Source organism: Amphibalanus amphitrite, unplaced genomic scaffold (genome assembly GCF_019059575.1).
Source record: "Amphibalanus amphitrite isolate SeventyFive unplaced genomic scaffold, NRLGWU_Aamphi_draft 001921F_arrow, whole genome shotgun sequence".
Taxonomy (NCBI): domain Eukaryota; kingdom Metazoa; phylum Arthropoda; class Thecostraca; order Balanomorpha; family Balanidae; genus Amphibalanus; species Amphibalanus amphitrite.
In genome coordinates, this window is record NW_024883414.1 from 62485 (window position 1) to 77622 (window position 15138).

Here is a 15138-nt window from a genome sequence, read left to right on the forward strand (position 1 = left end):
TGTCTTGGCCGCTCTCAGATGCAAATGAAGTGTGCAGCTGATATGGGCGGATTTGATGGGAATAAAGGGATTATGTGAATGGACCGCTTTCAATTGTGAAGAGGCGGTTAGTTAACATGCATGTGCGAATCTGGTTGATACTGAGCTGATAACCCTTCCCAACCATCTTTGAAGACTAACTGGCTAAGTTGACATGATATTTAGACAATGAATGAATTGAATAGATAATGAAGCTCTAACGCATTCGCTGATATAAATAAAGTTATGTTATAGCTGGCCGTAGTTTCGCGCGAACTCCTGGAGATTTTTCTTTTATATAGGCTTTTGCTCATCGCTTTAATGAGGTTGGCAAAGTTGGACCAATGATTGAACTTCTTGATTGGTCTCCGCTGATTCATTCGGAGTTATTCACTCCATAGGATACCCTATCGCTGATTAGTGCGCGTTCCACTCGTTCGCTCCATCATTGCTTACGAACCTCACCTTTTGGCTGTTAAAGGCCGTACGTTCCCGTCGCGTGTGCTCATCCTCCTTGCGGGCGTCTTACCATAACCGCCGCCCGCAGCAAACACGCTAAGGGAAACGACGACAGGAGAGGTAGGATTTAGGTCAAAAGGGGGGAAGCTGGGGATGGCGGGCGGGGACATGATGACCATTTTCACTCTACGTCCGTCACCATGGCCGTCGCTGCTCACACTGGTCAGCCCCCTCCCGTCACCGTCTCCCGCGCCCGTCCCTCGTAAACATCGTTCACTCGCTATCCCTACGCACACACCGCCCTCCCCTCTTCCCGCCCCCTCCCATCCCCACTGCGCCCAAACTGACAGTGTCCCCCCTCACACCTGCATACAGTGCCACTATCTCCGTCTCACGTGTCGCCCTGTAGCTATCTCGTGTCGCGCCACTAATCCCACAATAGGATACCCTATCGCTGATTAGTGCGCGTTCCACTCGTTCGCTCCATCATTGCTTACGAACCTCACCTTTTGGCTGTTAAAGGCCGTACGTTCCCGTCGCGTGTGCTCATCCTCCTTGCGGGCGTCTTACCATAACCGCCAAACACGCCAACAGGACATAATGGAATGTTTATCTGGAATGTATATGCTAGACACAAGTTAACATGTACGATCACACATCCAACAGTAACAAACATGCACGCGGTATGCGATGCCCGGCAGTTATAACCGAAACCCTGTCAGTACGTGGGCGCTGCCCACCGGGTCGCGCAAGTACGCCGCCATGCTCTCCGGCAGCACGGCCGGGAGGGTCGCGGCGTGGGGCCGTAGCTGCCGGAACCGCGCCTCGTCATTTCGGCTCAGGGCATCTGCCGCGCCGTTCTCCTTGGTTGGAATGTACGCTATCTCTAAAATGAAACCCCGGAGCGCCGTCCAAAAAAGCAGCTGTCGCAGCAGCGCCATGATAGTTGGACTGCCCGACCAGCCCCTCCCCCAAACTCCTACGACCCCCATGTTGTCTGACCATACTCGGACTCGTCGGCCAGTCCAGCAGTGGCCCCAGAGTAGGCACGCACCTACAACAGGGAGAAGCTCCAGCCAAGTCATGGACGGTGCTGTCGCGTCCTTGATTTCCGCCGGCCACTCCATCGCCCACCACTCGCGGCCGAACCACGCCCCCATGCCCCAACGAGAGCTATCTGTGCACAGAGTGATGCCGGGGGCCGTTTCCGTGACCGACGGAACCAACGGGAAGGTGCCGTTCCACAGGGGCAAAAAAAGTCGCCCACCACTGCATGTCCGCACGCACCGCCGCAGTAATCCGCACCCTCCGATGCAGGCCACTCACGGAGTGAGCCGCGTCCAGCAAACGCCGGGTGAACGCGCGTCCCGGCGGCACACACTTGCTGGCGTGCACCAGGCGCCCGACCAGAGAGAGCAGGTCCCTCTGCGTGCACTTTTTCCGTCCGGTCATTGACCCCAAAGTTTCGCGCAAGTCGGCCAACTTCTGATCAGGTAGCGCCACTGACATTGTCGTAGTGTCCAACACAACACCCAGAAGCTCGAGTCGCGTAGAAGGAGGGAAACATTTGCCCGCGGCCAGGGGAACACCCACTTCCGTACATATCGCTTTTAGTCGGTCGTACACGACTGCTGCGCTATCTGTGCCTGGAGGGCCCACACCGAAAAAATCATCCAAATAATGCCGAACAAACACCCCCGCTGTGCCACCTTGAAACAGCACTTGTAAACAATCAGCAAAATCGTTAAAAATCCTCGGACTACTGCGACCACCGAATGGCAGACAAACCTGATAGTAAAACTGTCCCAACCAGCAGAAACCCAAAAGGTGCCACTGGTCGGGCCGAACCGGTATGAGTTTGAAAGCATTCTGCACGTCTGCTTTAAAGAGAAGCGCCCCAGCGCCGCCCACCGCATAAATCAACTGTATGGCCTCATCAATTGACGTGTACAACACTCGGAACTGGTCAGGGTCTATGCCATCATTCACTGCACCACCAGCTGGCTGGGACAAGTCCAGTATAAGTCTGACGTCCCCATTAGGTTTATCTCTGGCACTGAGAGCGTTTATCACCAACCCGGGCAGCGGCGGAAAGTCAAAAGGCCCCTTGGTATGACCGGCCTTCACCTCCTTATCAATGGCCTTGGACACACCGTCTACGCGCAGCATGGCGGACCTGTTATTGTCCACTCGATGTCCGCCCCCGGCACCACGGAAACCGATATCGGCCCCTTCGCGAAACCGCCGCACCACTAACTCTTTGTCCGCCAGGCTAATAGAGTCACAATCGGCGAGCAAACACTCGAGTCTATTTACACGAACGCCGGTGTCAGCCGGACCCGTCTCCGCACCTGCTTGTCTCGCATCACTGCGTGCCGGCTCAGCGGGGTCCCAGTCCCCGGGCCGCCGGGCCTCCACTGTACCGCGCCCCGCCGGCTGCGACTCCGCCGACCCACCGGGCCCCACGGCCGCGACCGGCCGCCGCCAGTCCGTGGAATTGTGTGGCATGTTCTGATGAATGGCACCAGCGGCACGGTAGGTGATAGCGGCCGTTCTTGCAGGGCCAGGAGCAGGCATTGTGTCGGGCGTGCAGAAAGCACAATTGGTCCTGCTGCGTGCGACTGCCACCCTCACCCGTCGTGAGTCGGCCAGCGCCGACCGCCGCGGGTGTGACAAACTGGTCCAGGTCCAGCGCCGTCAGATAGTCGCCCGGCCGCCGCGCCATAGCTTGGAGTGCCCGACTATCCATCGCCTGCACCTCCCGCAGGCTCCGCCCCACACAGCGGCTGAGAAGCCAGGCCAGGTAGCTTGTGACCTGCAATCCACACTGCGGGAAGTGGAACGTCGTGTGTGTCAGCAGGGCAGCCACGCGGCTCACGTACTCCAATACGGTGCCCGGAGTCCCCTCCGCGGCGTTTGCGGCGTCGGCGACCGCGACGAAACGCCGCCTGTTGCGCAGTCGCCGCTCCGCCCGAGCCGTGACGGACGGCAGGCGCAGGTCCGCGGGTGCTGCAGCGACCTGAGAACGGACCGGGGCCGCCCGAAGCTCCTGCCGCCTGTCAACCCCGTCGTCTTCCTCTGATGACGAATCAAGTGAGGAGGATCGGTCCCGGCGGCGCCCTCGCCGCGGCGTACTCTCACCGCTGCTGGATCGGCGCCGCCGCCGCCTGTTGTGGGTGATGGTCCGCCCGTGACCCGATGTCGGCGCCGGAGGCCTCCTGTCGCCGCCTGTCGGGGTCATGCGATCCTGCTCCAACCGGCTGAGTCTCTGGCCGAACGCAGGCATCGCCACCGGCTCGCCCCAGCCATGAGCCGCCATGCCTCCGGAGAGATGCCACGGCTCGGGCCCGTCCGGCGCGCGTCCAACCGGCGCGTGCCCAGCCGCCGCGTGTCCAGCCGGCGCGCGTCCAGCCGGCGCGTGTCCAGCCGGCGCGTGTCCAGCCGGCGCGCGGTCGCCCGGCGGTGGCCCGCCCGGCCCGTGGGTGGTCTGGTGCGGTGGTGCCTGACCCGCCCCGCCAGTCCGGTTGACGAGCCTCGGTGGAGCGCCAGCCGTCATCTGTGGCGCGCCAAATGGTGGTTGGTAGCTACTGTCGGCTCCAACTCCTCCTGGGACTGGGACCCATTGGCTACCGGTCTGCAGTGCCGCCACGTGGTGGCCCGACCCGTACTGCCCGGCGGCGGGCCCTGGTCCCGGCGGTCCCAAGCCCGCCGGGTCGTGGGGCCACCAGGCGCTGCCAGCCGTCTGTTGTAGAGCAGCTGCCGGTGGGGCCCAGCTGCTCGGTGCCCTGTTGTTGCCGGCCACAGGCGGTCCGTGTGGGTGCACCGGCGCCGCGCTTCCCGGCTGGACGCCGTCGAGCTCAGCGCGTAGACGTGCGTCGATGCGAGCTTGCTCGTCGCTGGCCCCGCTGAGAGGTCGAATGTCTGTGTGAACAAAGAGCACAATCGTCAGCGAACCGTCGTCTCGTGTCCCTGGGACTTGTCACTTGCCCTACACCGCTCGCCGGGTCGATTTTGCCAATTAACACCTCGCGACGGCCAGTAGCGCCGCCGTCACAGTGTGCCGCTGTCCCCGCACGTAGCCCTCATAGGCTCCGCTACGCCAGCGTCCGAGCCGCTGCAGCACGTCGTCCCCGACGCCCGCTGCCGCCGCGGTGGTAACCAGGCCTATGCGCAGTGAGTGCGATGAGAAACCAGGTCCCAGGGCTTGTCGAAGCAGACTGTTAAGCCGCCGCCGTGTGAGAGGCGCCCCCGACTCCAGCCGGAACAGAGCAGAGCTAGCCGACCTTGTCCCGTCATGAGCCTGGCAAAAATACCACAAGGCTCTCACCGGACAAGTAGATGTGTCGGTGGCCGGCAAGTCGATGTACACCGCGGGACCATGCTGCCGGTTCTTCTGAATAGCGACACGGATACGGCACCCGGTCGCGGTAAACAGCACGTCCTCCCGGCGCGCACCACGCCCCAGGCCGGTGACCAGGTATTCACTGCTGCGCAGGCCACCATAAAACCCCAGCGTGCACGCCGCCCACACGCATCGCTGGTCCCATGGAGACGCCAGTGTCGCCGCCAGCCGTATTTTCAACCGGCGTAAATGTTGCACGGTGAGCGCATGACGCGCACGCACGGCCGGCTGTGCGCCTCGCGGCTCAAAGCCCCTTAATGCCGCTGTGACGTAAGGCGGCAGGGCATCGGCCATCGGCCAGCCAGATTGAAGGTGCAGGCGTCGGACCGCGGCGAGATACTGTCGCGCGCTGGCCAACGATAAACCCATCAGTCGCATATGTCCCACAAAAAACGTGAGGGTGGCTTCCGTCGCCGGCACGACACTCAAGCCGTACCGCTCACAAAACTCAATGAAACACGTCTGCCCCGTCCGGTACGCCCTGCGTGTGCCCGGTGCAATGCTGTTGCGCAGCAGGGCCTGCGTGACGTTAAGTAACTGGTAGTCGCCTTCGCACGGGTGTCCACCGCCACGCGGAAAACCCGGACATTCACTGCCCATGCTGGACCAATGTCACTGTCACCCAGCGAGCACTGTCACCGCTAGCCGCACACTGCCCTGATTTCACATGCGCCCGGCGCCCCGCCCTCCGCACCCCTCCCCATCTCGCCCTCCCCCCTCCCCCTCCCCCCGGTATCCGACCTCTGCGTGCGTGTCTCCCCACCCTCCCCTCCCCGGCAACGGCCGTCCTCGTGTAACCGAACCCGGGTGTTGGTGGCCAGAGTGCCCACTCGGCGCCTGTGTAAACACTTCCCCGGTCTAATTCCCGGCGCCCCGGGCCGCACAGCTGTGCGCCACCTCCCCAACACAGCCGGCCGCCTGCTAGCGAGTGGGACGCGGTGCCGCTGCCGCTCCGCTGATCGTTACCTGCGACAGCCCCGTGACATGCCCTTATTGGACTGCTGAGCGAGTTTACATCACACCACCACTCCGACCCAACTCACCCAAGGTACGATGCTGGTGGGTAACGTTTAACAGAGCCAGGCGCCCTTCCTTCTCAACCTGAGCGCAGCAGCATACCAGGCAAGTCCCGGATACGAGTCCCTCGGCCACACGGCTACCGGGTAAGAGCCAGGCGCCCTTCCTTCTCAGCCTGAGCGCAGCAGCATACCAGGCAAGCCACTCTTCCCTCTCAACCTGAGCGCAGCAGCATACCAGGCAAGCCACTCTTCCCTCTCAACCTGAGCGCAGCAGCATACCAGGCAAGCTGTGAATATTTCTTTGTCTATAGACGGAAGTCTCGGCTCGGCCCGAGCGCCCACACACATGCACCACGCCGGTTACCAACCTCGCCCCCACTCTCTCTCTCTCTCTCTCTCTCTCTCTCTCTCTCTCTCTCTCTCTCTCTCTCTCTCTCTCTCTCTCTCTCTCTCTCTCTCTCCCATTCCCTCTCTATCTCCATCAAAACCAGGCCTCTCGTGTGCCTTCGAACTGCCCCGTACCTTGGCTCCGACGCGTCGACAACAGGCCGACATACACGCACATCATACTGAGGGGAACCACTGCCGACGTCAGTCGCACCCACCTGTCATGTCGCTGCAGTCGGTGATGCGGCAAACCTCAGCGTGCACGCAGCTACACGCTTGTAGTATGGCGCCCGCTAGTGCTATAAGGTCACGGCCACACCTCAGGTATCGGGCGCTGTCACCAACCCACCATCACTGTCACCATAAATAGTTATAAGCACGAACACCAAATGATGACCATTTTCACTCTACGTCCGTCACCATGGCCGTCGCTGCTCACACTGGTCAGCCCCCTCCCGTCACCGTCTCCCGCGCCCGTCCCTCGTAAACATCGTTCACTCGCTATCCCTACGCACACACCGCCCTCCCCTCTTCCCGCCCCCTCCCATCCCCACTGCGCCCAAACTGACAGTGTCCCCCCTCACACCTGCATACAGTGCCACTATCTCCGTCTCACGTGTCGCCCTGTAGCTATCTCGTGTCGCGCCACTAATCCCACATTAGTGTTCCTCTTTTGATGCTGCAATTTCCGACAATTCCTGTTCTCCGTTCCTCTGCTGTTGTATTTCTTTTGTCTTTCGTTGGCTCCTTACCGTCCACTCTGTGTTTGGCGTCACGTTCGCCGGTTCTTGGACGACGCCAGACGTCTGTCCTGCGTTTTATTTCGGCTCTTCCTCAAGTACCATAGCTACGTGACCTGTGTACAGGGTCTTCATATTTCTTGTGGCGTCGGGCGGGCGGCGGGCAACATTTGAGCCGGGCCTCGCAGCGCCGTTATTTTGGATCGTTTCGGAGCAACTCTCGGATGGATTTGGACGCGTCTCACGTGCCGTTGATGACCAGACGTTCCCAATAGAGTGTACTCACAGCGACAGAGCTGATGGTGACTGTCGTGACGCCACATTGCGCTCTCAGCACCGCGCTCCCTGGAGATAGACTGGGACTGTTTTTATTCCTTTTCAGCTCAAATTATTGTTAAAATGGGTGCTAGACACTGTCACGACTCAGGACGGCTGACTAATTTCGCGGACGAATCCATTGACTACTTCATGAGTAGGCCCGGGGACTCCACACGACAGCGACGCTTGAACTGACGGACGCATCTATTGGTAATGCTAGTGCCTGATGTCTTAGGCTGCACACAACAGTGTATTTTACCAACCGCACCCTACAGCCGGAGAAACCGGTCGCCCCCTGTGTGTCCCTCACCCCACCCTGTAGTGTTCGTTTGACCGTCAGCCCCCACTAACCTCCCGTGTGCCTGTGTGTCTGTCCGTACCAGGCTCCTGTGTGGGTGCCCGATGACCGAGCGAGCATGTGCCAGCTGTGCACCATAGAGTTCACCGTCACCAACCGGCGACACCACTGCCGCGCCTGTGGGAAGGTAAGTGGTGCTGAATCAGGCACCAGCCAGCGACACCACTGTCGCGCCTGTGGGAAGGTAGGTGGGGCTGAATCAGGCACCAACCGGCTGCCGCGCCAATGCAGTAAAGGTAGGTGGGATAGTCACCATTCGGCACTACTGCCGGCCTGGTATGTGCGCAGAACGATGGGAGGTTTGAAACATTGGTTCCCCGGGTGATAGCGCATCATGAATGCTGGATTTGTGGTCTCCGATTGTGACAGGCTGCAATTAAAACTTCCAAATGAGCTGCAAGTGCCCTTATTCTACGCTTTAACAATAGCACGTAGAGTAGATGTCATCAAATTTCGGCTGGAATGTGTGTCATGCCGCCATGTTCAGCGGTATTACGCGCGGCACATTCCTCTGCTGGCTGCGAACGGTAGCGTGCGGCGGACATGGCGACGTTTCATACGTCAAAGTACCACTGCGCCTGCCATCCGAGTACTCTGCCCTGATTAAAGGCGCTGATTGCGTGCCGAAGGACAGAGTCCTTTTTCATATGTTCAATATCGCCAGCCAAGCGATTCCTCGTTGTTCGGCAGGCATGGGTAGTTTGAATATTTACCACACATGTACGAGTTGTGCAAGGTAAATGCGCAATACAAGCGCAGTTATTACATGTGATTTTTACAAATTGTGTTGGCAGTGTACGCTGTACAAGTTGGCTCTTGAATATGGATCTGGGGTAATTGTCACATTACGCATAGGGATACTTCCCAAGCAGCGGCTGTTACGCATCATGCAAGAAATGTGCGATCACATTTGGTTAATGGCAAGTATTACAGTCTACAGTCTACAGAGCTCCATGACAGGAATAGAAGAGGTGTACACTGTGCGCAGTTTGGCACTATCAAAATTAGAAAGCAAGTAGTTGGCCAAAAGAGGCGCACCGTAGTGGTCATCCTGTCTAATCAATGGAAATGGCCGCGCGGTACAGCTGTACCCATGACCCGACCGCAGAGCTGCATCATTTAGCGCACCCATCGAACCCCGGGTCGGCGCCCGTGACCGTGTGTGGTCAGTGGTGTGGGAAGGTCGCTCACGTGACTCGTCTGCTCACGTGCCGCCAGTCTCAGGATCAGGAGCACGTCTCGAGCTACGGTCGGGCTACAGGGTGTCATGGATCTGTGACGTGTGATGTTTTTTTCTGTAAGTTTTTGCATTTTTTGCTGTCACGTATTGCTAAGGGGAACTTTGTATGCTTGCTGTTCGAATGAAGTATAATATTTGTTCAGTGAACTATAGGACGAGCCCATGTAACCTTTTTCATACGCTTTTGACTTTACAGTCCTTGTGATAACTATCACTACTTTTACAGATCGGCCTCTGAGCACATTTGTATGCTCCCTTCAACGTGTACCTATTTCCGTCCACCGACCACCTCGTCTCGCCCGTCCGTCGTTTGGTCCGCGACTGACCCGGTCCGTTCCCACAGGTGGTCTGCGGCCCGTGCTCGATGGGTAAAGCGCCGCTCCTCTACCAGGGCAACTCCCCCGCCCGCGTGTGCGACGTCTGCCTCGAAGTCCTGCAAAAAGGTACGTCCCAGAACGACAGAAGGGATCGGCTGGGATCAAGATCCTTCTCATATCCTTTTTATTTATTATTCCGAAGTGAGCCGTGTGCGCCCAAACGTTGAATATGACTGTTTCAACTCGAAAGTCTTCCATATCTCCGCCGTATCCATTTATGAACACCTTTATCCCAACAAATTGTCACTCTGGCTTTGCTATTTCTTACCGGCTGGCGGCTAGAATAGCCGCCCAAAACAGACGAAAGCGTCTCCAGTTTTAGCGGCTGTCTCGCCGAGTATTGCGGCGCAGTGGACAGGCCAGGCGGTTGGTGCTGGGCGGCACAGTCTACCCTCCCAGGCGTTCAGCGCCGGCCGGGCGGCTGCGGACCAGTCCGTCGCGTAACCGCAGGTTGTTTGAAAAGACAAACACTATTCGTTAGAATTGTGTTTTTCTATTGAAAAACAACCGGAGCGGTCCTTCTCCGGGCTATGTTTTGCATGTCTGGCCGCGAATTGGGGCAACTTGGGTCAGGCCTAAACTTGTGGCTCGATTTTCTTAAAAATTTCAGTGTATGGGCTCCCGCAGGCGATCTACCTGTTGGCACCGGTCGCTACTCGCTTAAAACCTCGTGGCACGTGGCACGTGCGATTCCATTTTCCCCATGTTAAGTCAACGGGGTTTTGGACACTTTTTGCGCGATCGGGAATAGCGGAAAAACGAGCCAAGGAAGAGGTGGTTTTCTTCCCAGCATTTTATGGCAAACACGTTTGGGTACACGCTGGTGTGCGCCGTATACCCCTCAGAACTTCGTAACGTGTCTTTGCACGAGGTCAAAGTTGAATTTTTTTCGCTCCCCATGTTAAGTCAATGGGCGTTTTTGCAGAGACTTTTTCATTCGCTCATTGTACAAAATTATATGATACGATTTTGTTTAAACTTTCAGGACTTGTTGAGAAAAGACCATAGAACATGGTGTTATGCTTCGTTAAGCTGTCAGAATTCGTTTGCTCTTTTGAAGCTCGTTTAAAAATGAAAAATTTTAACTTTGAAAGTCAATGGGAGCGTCTTTGATGCTTAATAACTTTTTACGTTTAAGATATGTTTAAGTCAAAAGTTGATATTTTATACAACTTTTGATGCTCTTTCCAATGATATATAGAACGTTATTGCACGTTGTTCCGTTTTCCTGGTGTTGTCCATCTGAACTTGTCAGTCACGTGACCCATTTGACCTTCGGATCCAATTCTGGTAGTCAATTCTGGCGCTTTTGTTACCATAGCGAAATATGTAACGCCGTGTTCACAGTTTACTGACGACGAAGGTCCTGCTTAATCTGGCAAATAGCGTTCGAGAACTGCGGCCAAGCCCCGCTGATCTTGAACGTGATTGGTCGGTGGGCGTAAAGAATCTCCGTCGTCAGGGAGACTGCGAACACGGGGTAAACCAAGGAGTAAACAATCTGTGCGTGGAATGGGGAGTGGTGAATGTGGAACGGCGATGATAGGTGCTGATGTCGTCGATTTTTATTTATACTGTTATCCTTATTATACATTCTGATCATTTTTTATGTTCAGGAGTTTTCTCTGTTGATTTAACATCAAAAACGGTGTGTTTAACTGTTATTGCCAAGTGCCATATTGATATTGAAATTGGGGTACAATTCAACATTCTGATTCACTGGTTTTCTATGGCCTGTTGTGTATCATATTATTGGTAATGTGAATATAGGTACTCCAAACGGCAAACACTGCTATTTTCTGGTATATATTAATGTTTGACCTGATTTTATATTATTGGTAATGTGAATATAGGTACTCCAAACACTGCTATTTTCGGGTATATATTAATGTTTGACCTGATTTTACTTCACTTCACCTTATATTTTTTGCAGGAACAGTTATCACAGCATTATTGTGCAAAAATAAGGGTGGTGTATCACAGCATATCACAGCACTCTGCCAGCCGCTTTTGGCTTCCATAGAGACATCAACAAGCCTATACCTCCAACACTACCGGAGGTTGACGCTAGCTCACGCGGAATGCGCTGGCAGCGGCTGGCAGCGCGCCCATGAAACACAGCCAGGGGTTTCTTCTGTAAAGTCATTGTTGTCTAGGTACATGGGCCTTTACCAATTGTTAACAGCTATAAAAATTGGAATTAAAAATGTTCAGGTATTATGAGCATCAGCTAAACAGGGAAGAGGATTCGGCTTCAGCCCATCTTGCAACGCCTCAATGAAATTTAACGAGAAACTTAAATTGAGGGAGCAGCTACTCAACTGTGGTAAAGCCCATAAATCCTTGTGGATTTACCTACATACCTGAGGTAAATCCACAAGGCACCTTGAGTTCAAAATATGAAGTGACAACAAGCGAAATATAGCAGAAATTGGGACTTAAAGGAGCTTAGAAATAATCTGCTTAGTTCATTTGAAATGTATTGTTACCCACTTTCTAACCATGCATATTTTTGTGTCTTGTGAGGTCTCATATAGCAATAAAAATAGAAAAGTTATACAAGAGCAGTGACATGCATAGTTTGCTTGTGTTGTCACAACTTTGTACAATATTTCCAGCTTTATAATATGCAGTTATCAGTCACATTGGGCATCACACATGTATTTTTTTTTCTGCAGGAGGGAAGACACAGGAGGGAACTAGTGACTCATGTTTTTGCTTCTATCGCTTCACCCCTGGGGAATCAGTTCCTGCACCCCTTGAATATAATGGTCACCAAGGGGTGCTGTCCTGACACGTTCACTTTCTGTTGAGAAGGTTAGAACAAACACCATGTGTGTCATTTAGTTGCATATATAATACTTCAATGTTAAGTCTGCATGAAGTCTGAAGTCTAGCCACTCTTAATCCTAGGTTGTCGTGACGTTAATCTAGCCTGGGTGGATATTTTGCTGTGCTAAAAGCACGGACTCCGCTACGCCCCAGTACGGCGGCTGGGGCGCCTCCCCTGGAGGAAAACGGCGCCGGGGAGGGGGACGGACACTGTTACACTTGCGGTTTTTTGTGTGGGGTAGCGTATACTCTTCTTACAAGTATTTACTATGGACAATGCTTGCGGGTGACCTCCACTGCACGTGACACGTGTAAAACGGAGAGGTGTCACTTTTGTTACGGAGCGAGCGAAGCGAGCGAAGTCTTTCCTTAGATTAACGGAAATTTCTGAGTATGAGCGGCCGGCCGGCCGGCCGGCCGGCCGTGCGGACGCTTTTGCGAGGCTTATAGGCGGCGTGATGCCCCAAAACGGATATTGCGGCGCCGTCGATTGACGCACGAGGGTGAAATTTTCACGACTCGTGGGTCATGTAATTCAACAGGTCGTATTAGCTTTTGGGCACGATTCGGCCGGGGGTGCGCCCGTGGCGCGTGCTCATGTGCGCCATAGGGTTAACATTAAAAACGGCAAAAACAGGCTATTGCTCCAGATGGTCCGACCACTACAACCCCATATGATGCACTCTTGGCTGCATCCCCACCCCACCCTTTCCCCTTACAGTATGAAGTATGAAAAACAGTGATTTTTTACTGGAGCTGCAAAGTGTGCCTTTGAACCACCTTATGATTTACTAGTATCTAATGTATTTGTCCATCAGGATCAGTTATCTAATGGCAGTAGACTGTTGTCTTCACATACTTCATATCTATTTTGGCTACTGCATTGTGTTCTGTAAAAAAAAAATATGGAAAACGTTTTGGATGTAGTTTTTAGTAGAATGCTTCTTTACAGATCCCGAAAGAAGATAACTGCTTGTTTTCTTCACCGCCACCAGTCTACCTGCTCTCTGCACACTCGGCAGAGCGCGGCAGGGCACCCCACGGAGCTGCACTAGTCACATCCGGGCCCCACGCCGGTCGACGGCCGATGCGATGGAGGCACTACTCCGAGGCACTACTGGGAGGCCTGCGGCGCGGACGACGGATGCGGCAGTTGGTCAAGACACGGCAGCCTACTCGAGGTGCTTCTCGCCTGGAGGACGCAGGCGAATCGCGTTATCCTAGCTGTGCCTCGTCATGGTGCGATGAGCCTTAATAGACTAATGCATATTCTTCCTTTGGTTGTAATTCATTTGCTGCTGCCCGCTGGGCTAAGGAGTAACTCTGTGCGCCTACTTTGTGCAGACGCTCGTCCAGTGCCGCCCTTCGTTTGCCGCACATATCTTTATTTATTCTTTGTTACAATTCCGTCTTTGGTCATTTTTTTTTTACCATGGGGGCACTTGAAAGTTTTGTTTTTAAATCTGTGGACATTGAACCTGGAATCGGTTTTTTGTCGGATTTCGGTTTTGTTTTTGCACTGTGGAAATATCTCGTTCAATATTTTTTTAAGATAGGGCGTGTTAAAACTTTTAGTCTCATTACTCCTCTGTGCATTCTAAAGTACTATAATGTGCATCTCAAGTGTTTGGTGCTGTACTGTTATTATTTATGGTTAATCCAGTGCTGATTTATGGTTAATCCAGTTTTTATTCGATTGAATCGTTGTGTGTAATGTGCATGACATCCGCGTACCGCCTGTAGCAGTGTTATATATTTTCATTTATGCTGGAAAATAATAACTTTCTTGTTCATTGGCTTTATTCGATGACAGAGACGTGCCAGATGACTGGGGCTGCGACTTGACTTGGTAGTTGTTAACGGTGCAAACTTCAACCATCAAGCATGATGTGGAAACGTCACATTCCGTTATCAAATCTTCGTACCGTAAATACTGAATAAGATCAATACTAGGCTGGAGCTTGCTAGAAAAACCGTGCACTGACAACGGCGAGTGGTGGACCTGAGTAGCGGCCGGGAGGCAGGGAAGTCAGCCAATTGTCAGATGTCTATTTCTTCACACATCTTTATTCTTTACTTTACACCGTCATAGACGTAATGCAATTATCGGAGCATGAAGTGGTGTATTGCCCTTATTACACCCTTCCAGTAAGTATCCAATGCCCATCCATCCACTTTCCGCAGGTGCAGGAGCAAGGGAGAGCGAAATAATTTTTATCGTCACTCACCTCACGCCCAACTGCTAGGCGAAAAGCCAGTACTCGCAATGTTTCAATCTTATTTAAGAAAAAAAGCAAATGTATCGGCTATAAATGCGTCGTGTTCCCTGCGGTAATACTATTAGTTTAACCCGGCACCGCCTGGGCTATTTCCGTACCCACGACAGCCTGGGGGGGGGGTCGCATCCGACCCCCCCCCCCCCCTGTGTGGCCGCTGGACCCAGGACACCAGGTGTCTCAACCGCGAAAGGTACGAAAACGTATTTCTTACGGAGAGCGGCATATCGGACGCGCTTGCGTTCTTCCGCAAAGCGAGCGGCGCTACCAGGGCTCAAGGCAGAGCTGATGACAGCAGTTGCAGAGAAGCGGTGTCGCAGCAGGTGGCGTCCCATATCAGGCTCATTCCTCGGCTGAAAGGGAAGAGCGTTATCCCATCGGGACGTCGGCCGTCACCTCTGTCAAGGCCGGTGGGCTCTAAAACACTCTCGAGCCCTGTGCTGCTCTCGCCCGCACATGGGGGGGGGGGGGGTGGTTGCCACCCATCCCCCCAGGTAGTCTTTCTGCTCTGCACTCAACATTTTTAGAGCTAGAAGGCCGATTTTTCGTATAGCTGCTCCTCTATCCTTTCTTGATGTCCACTGAAAATTTCAAGTTTGTGATTTTTGGTTTCGGAGATATGACCTTGTTTTTGAGGTCATGTCATGACCCAAATGGCCAATTCTCAACATCTTGCGTTTGCCATGGGCCTTGTGAGCTTTTGACACCCTGA

General features: G+C 54.2%; 1 protein-coding gene across 1 annotated transcript in view; it reads left to right on the plus strand.

The window, feature by feature from the left end:
- Positions 1–13943, plus strand: part of LOC122375790 — a 62678-nt gene extending 48735 nt beyond the window's left edge. The window contains exons 7-9 of the mRNA XM_043355295.1: positions 7727–7828; positions 9285–9384; positions 13103–13943. Of these exons, the coding sequence (XP_043211230.1) occupies positions 7727–7828; positions 9285–9384; positions 13103–13119 (219 nt within the window). The 3' untranslated portion in view covers positions 13120–13943. The remainder of the gene's footprint in view (positions 1–7726; positions 7829–9284; positions 9385–13102) is intronic.
- Positions 13944–15138: the final 1195 nt, after the last annotated feature.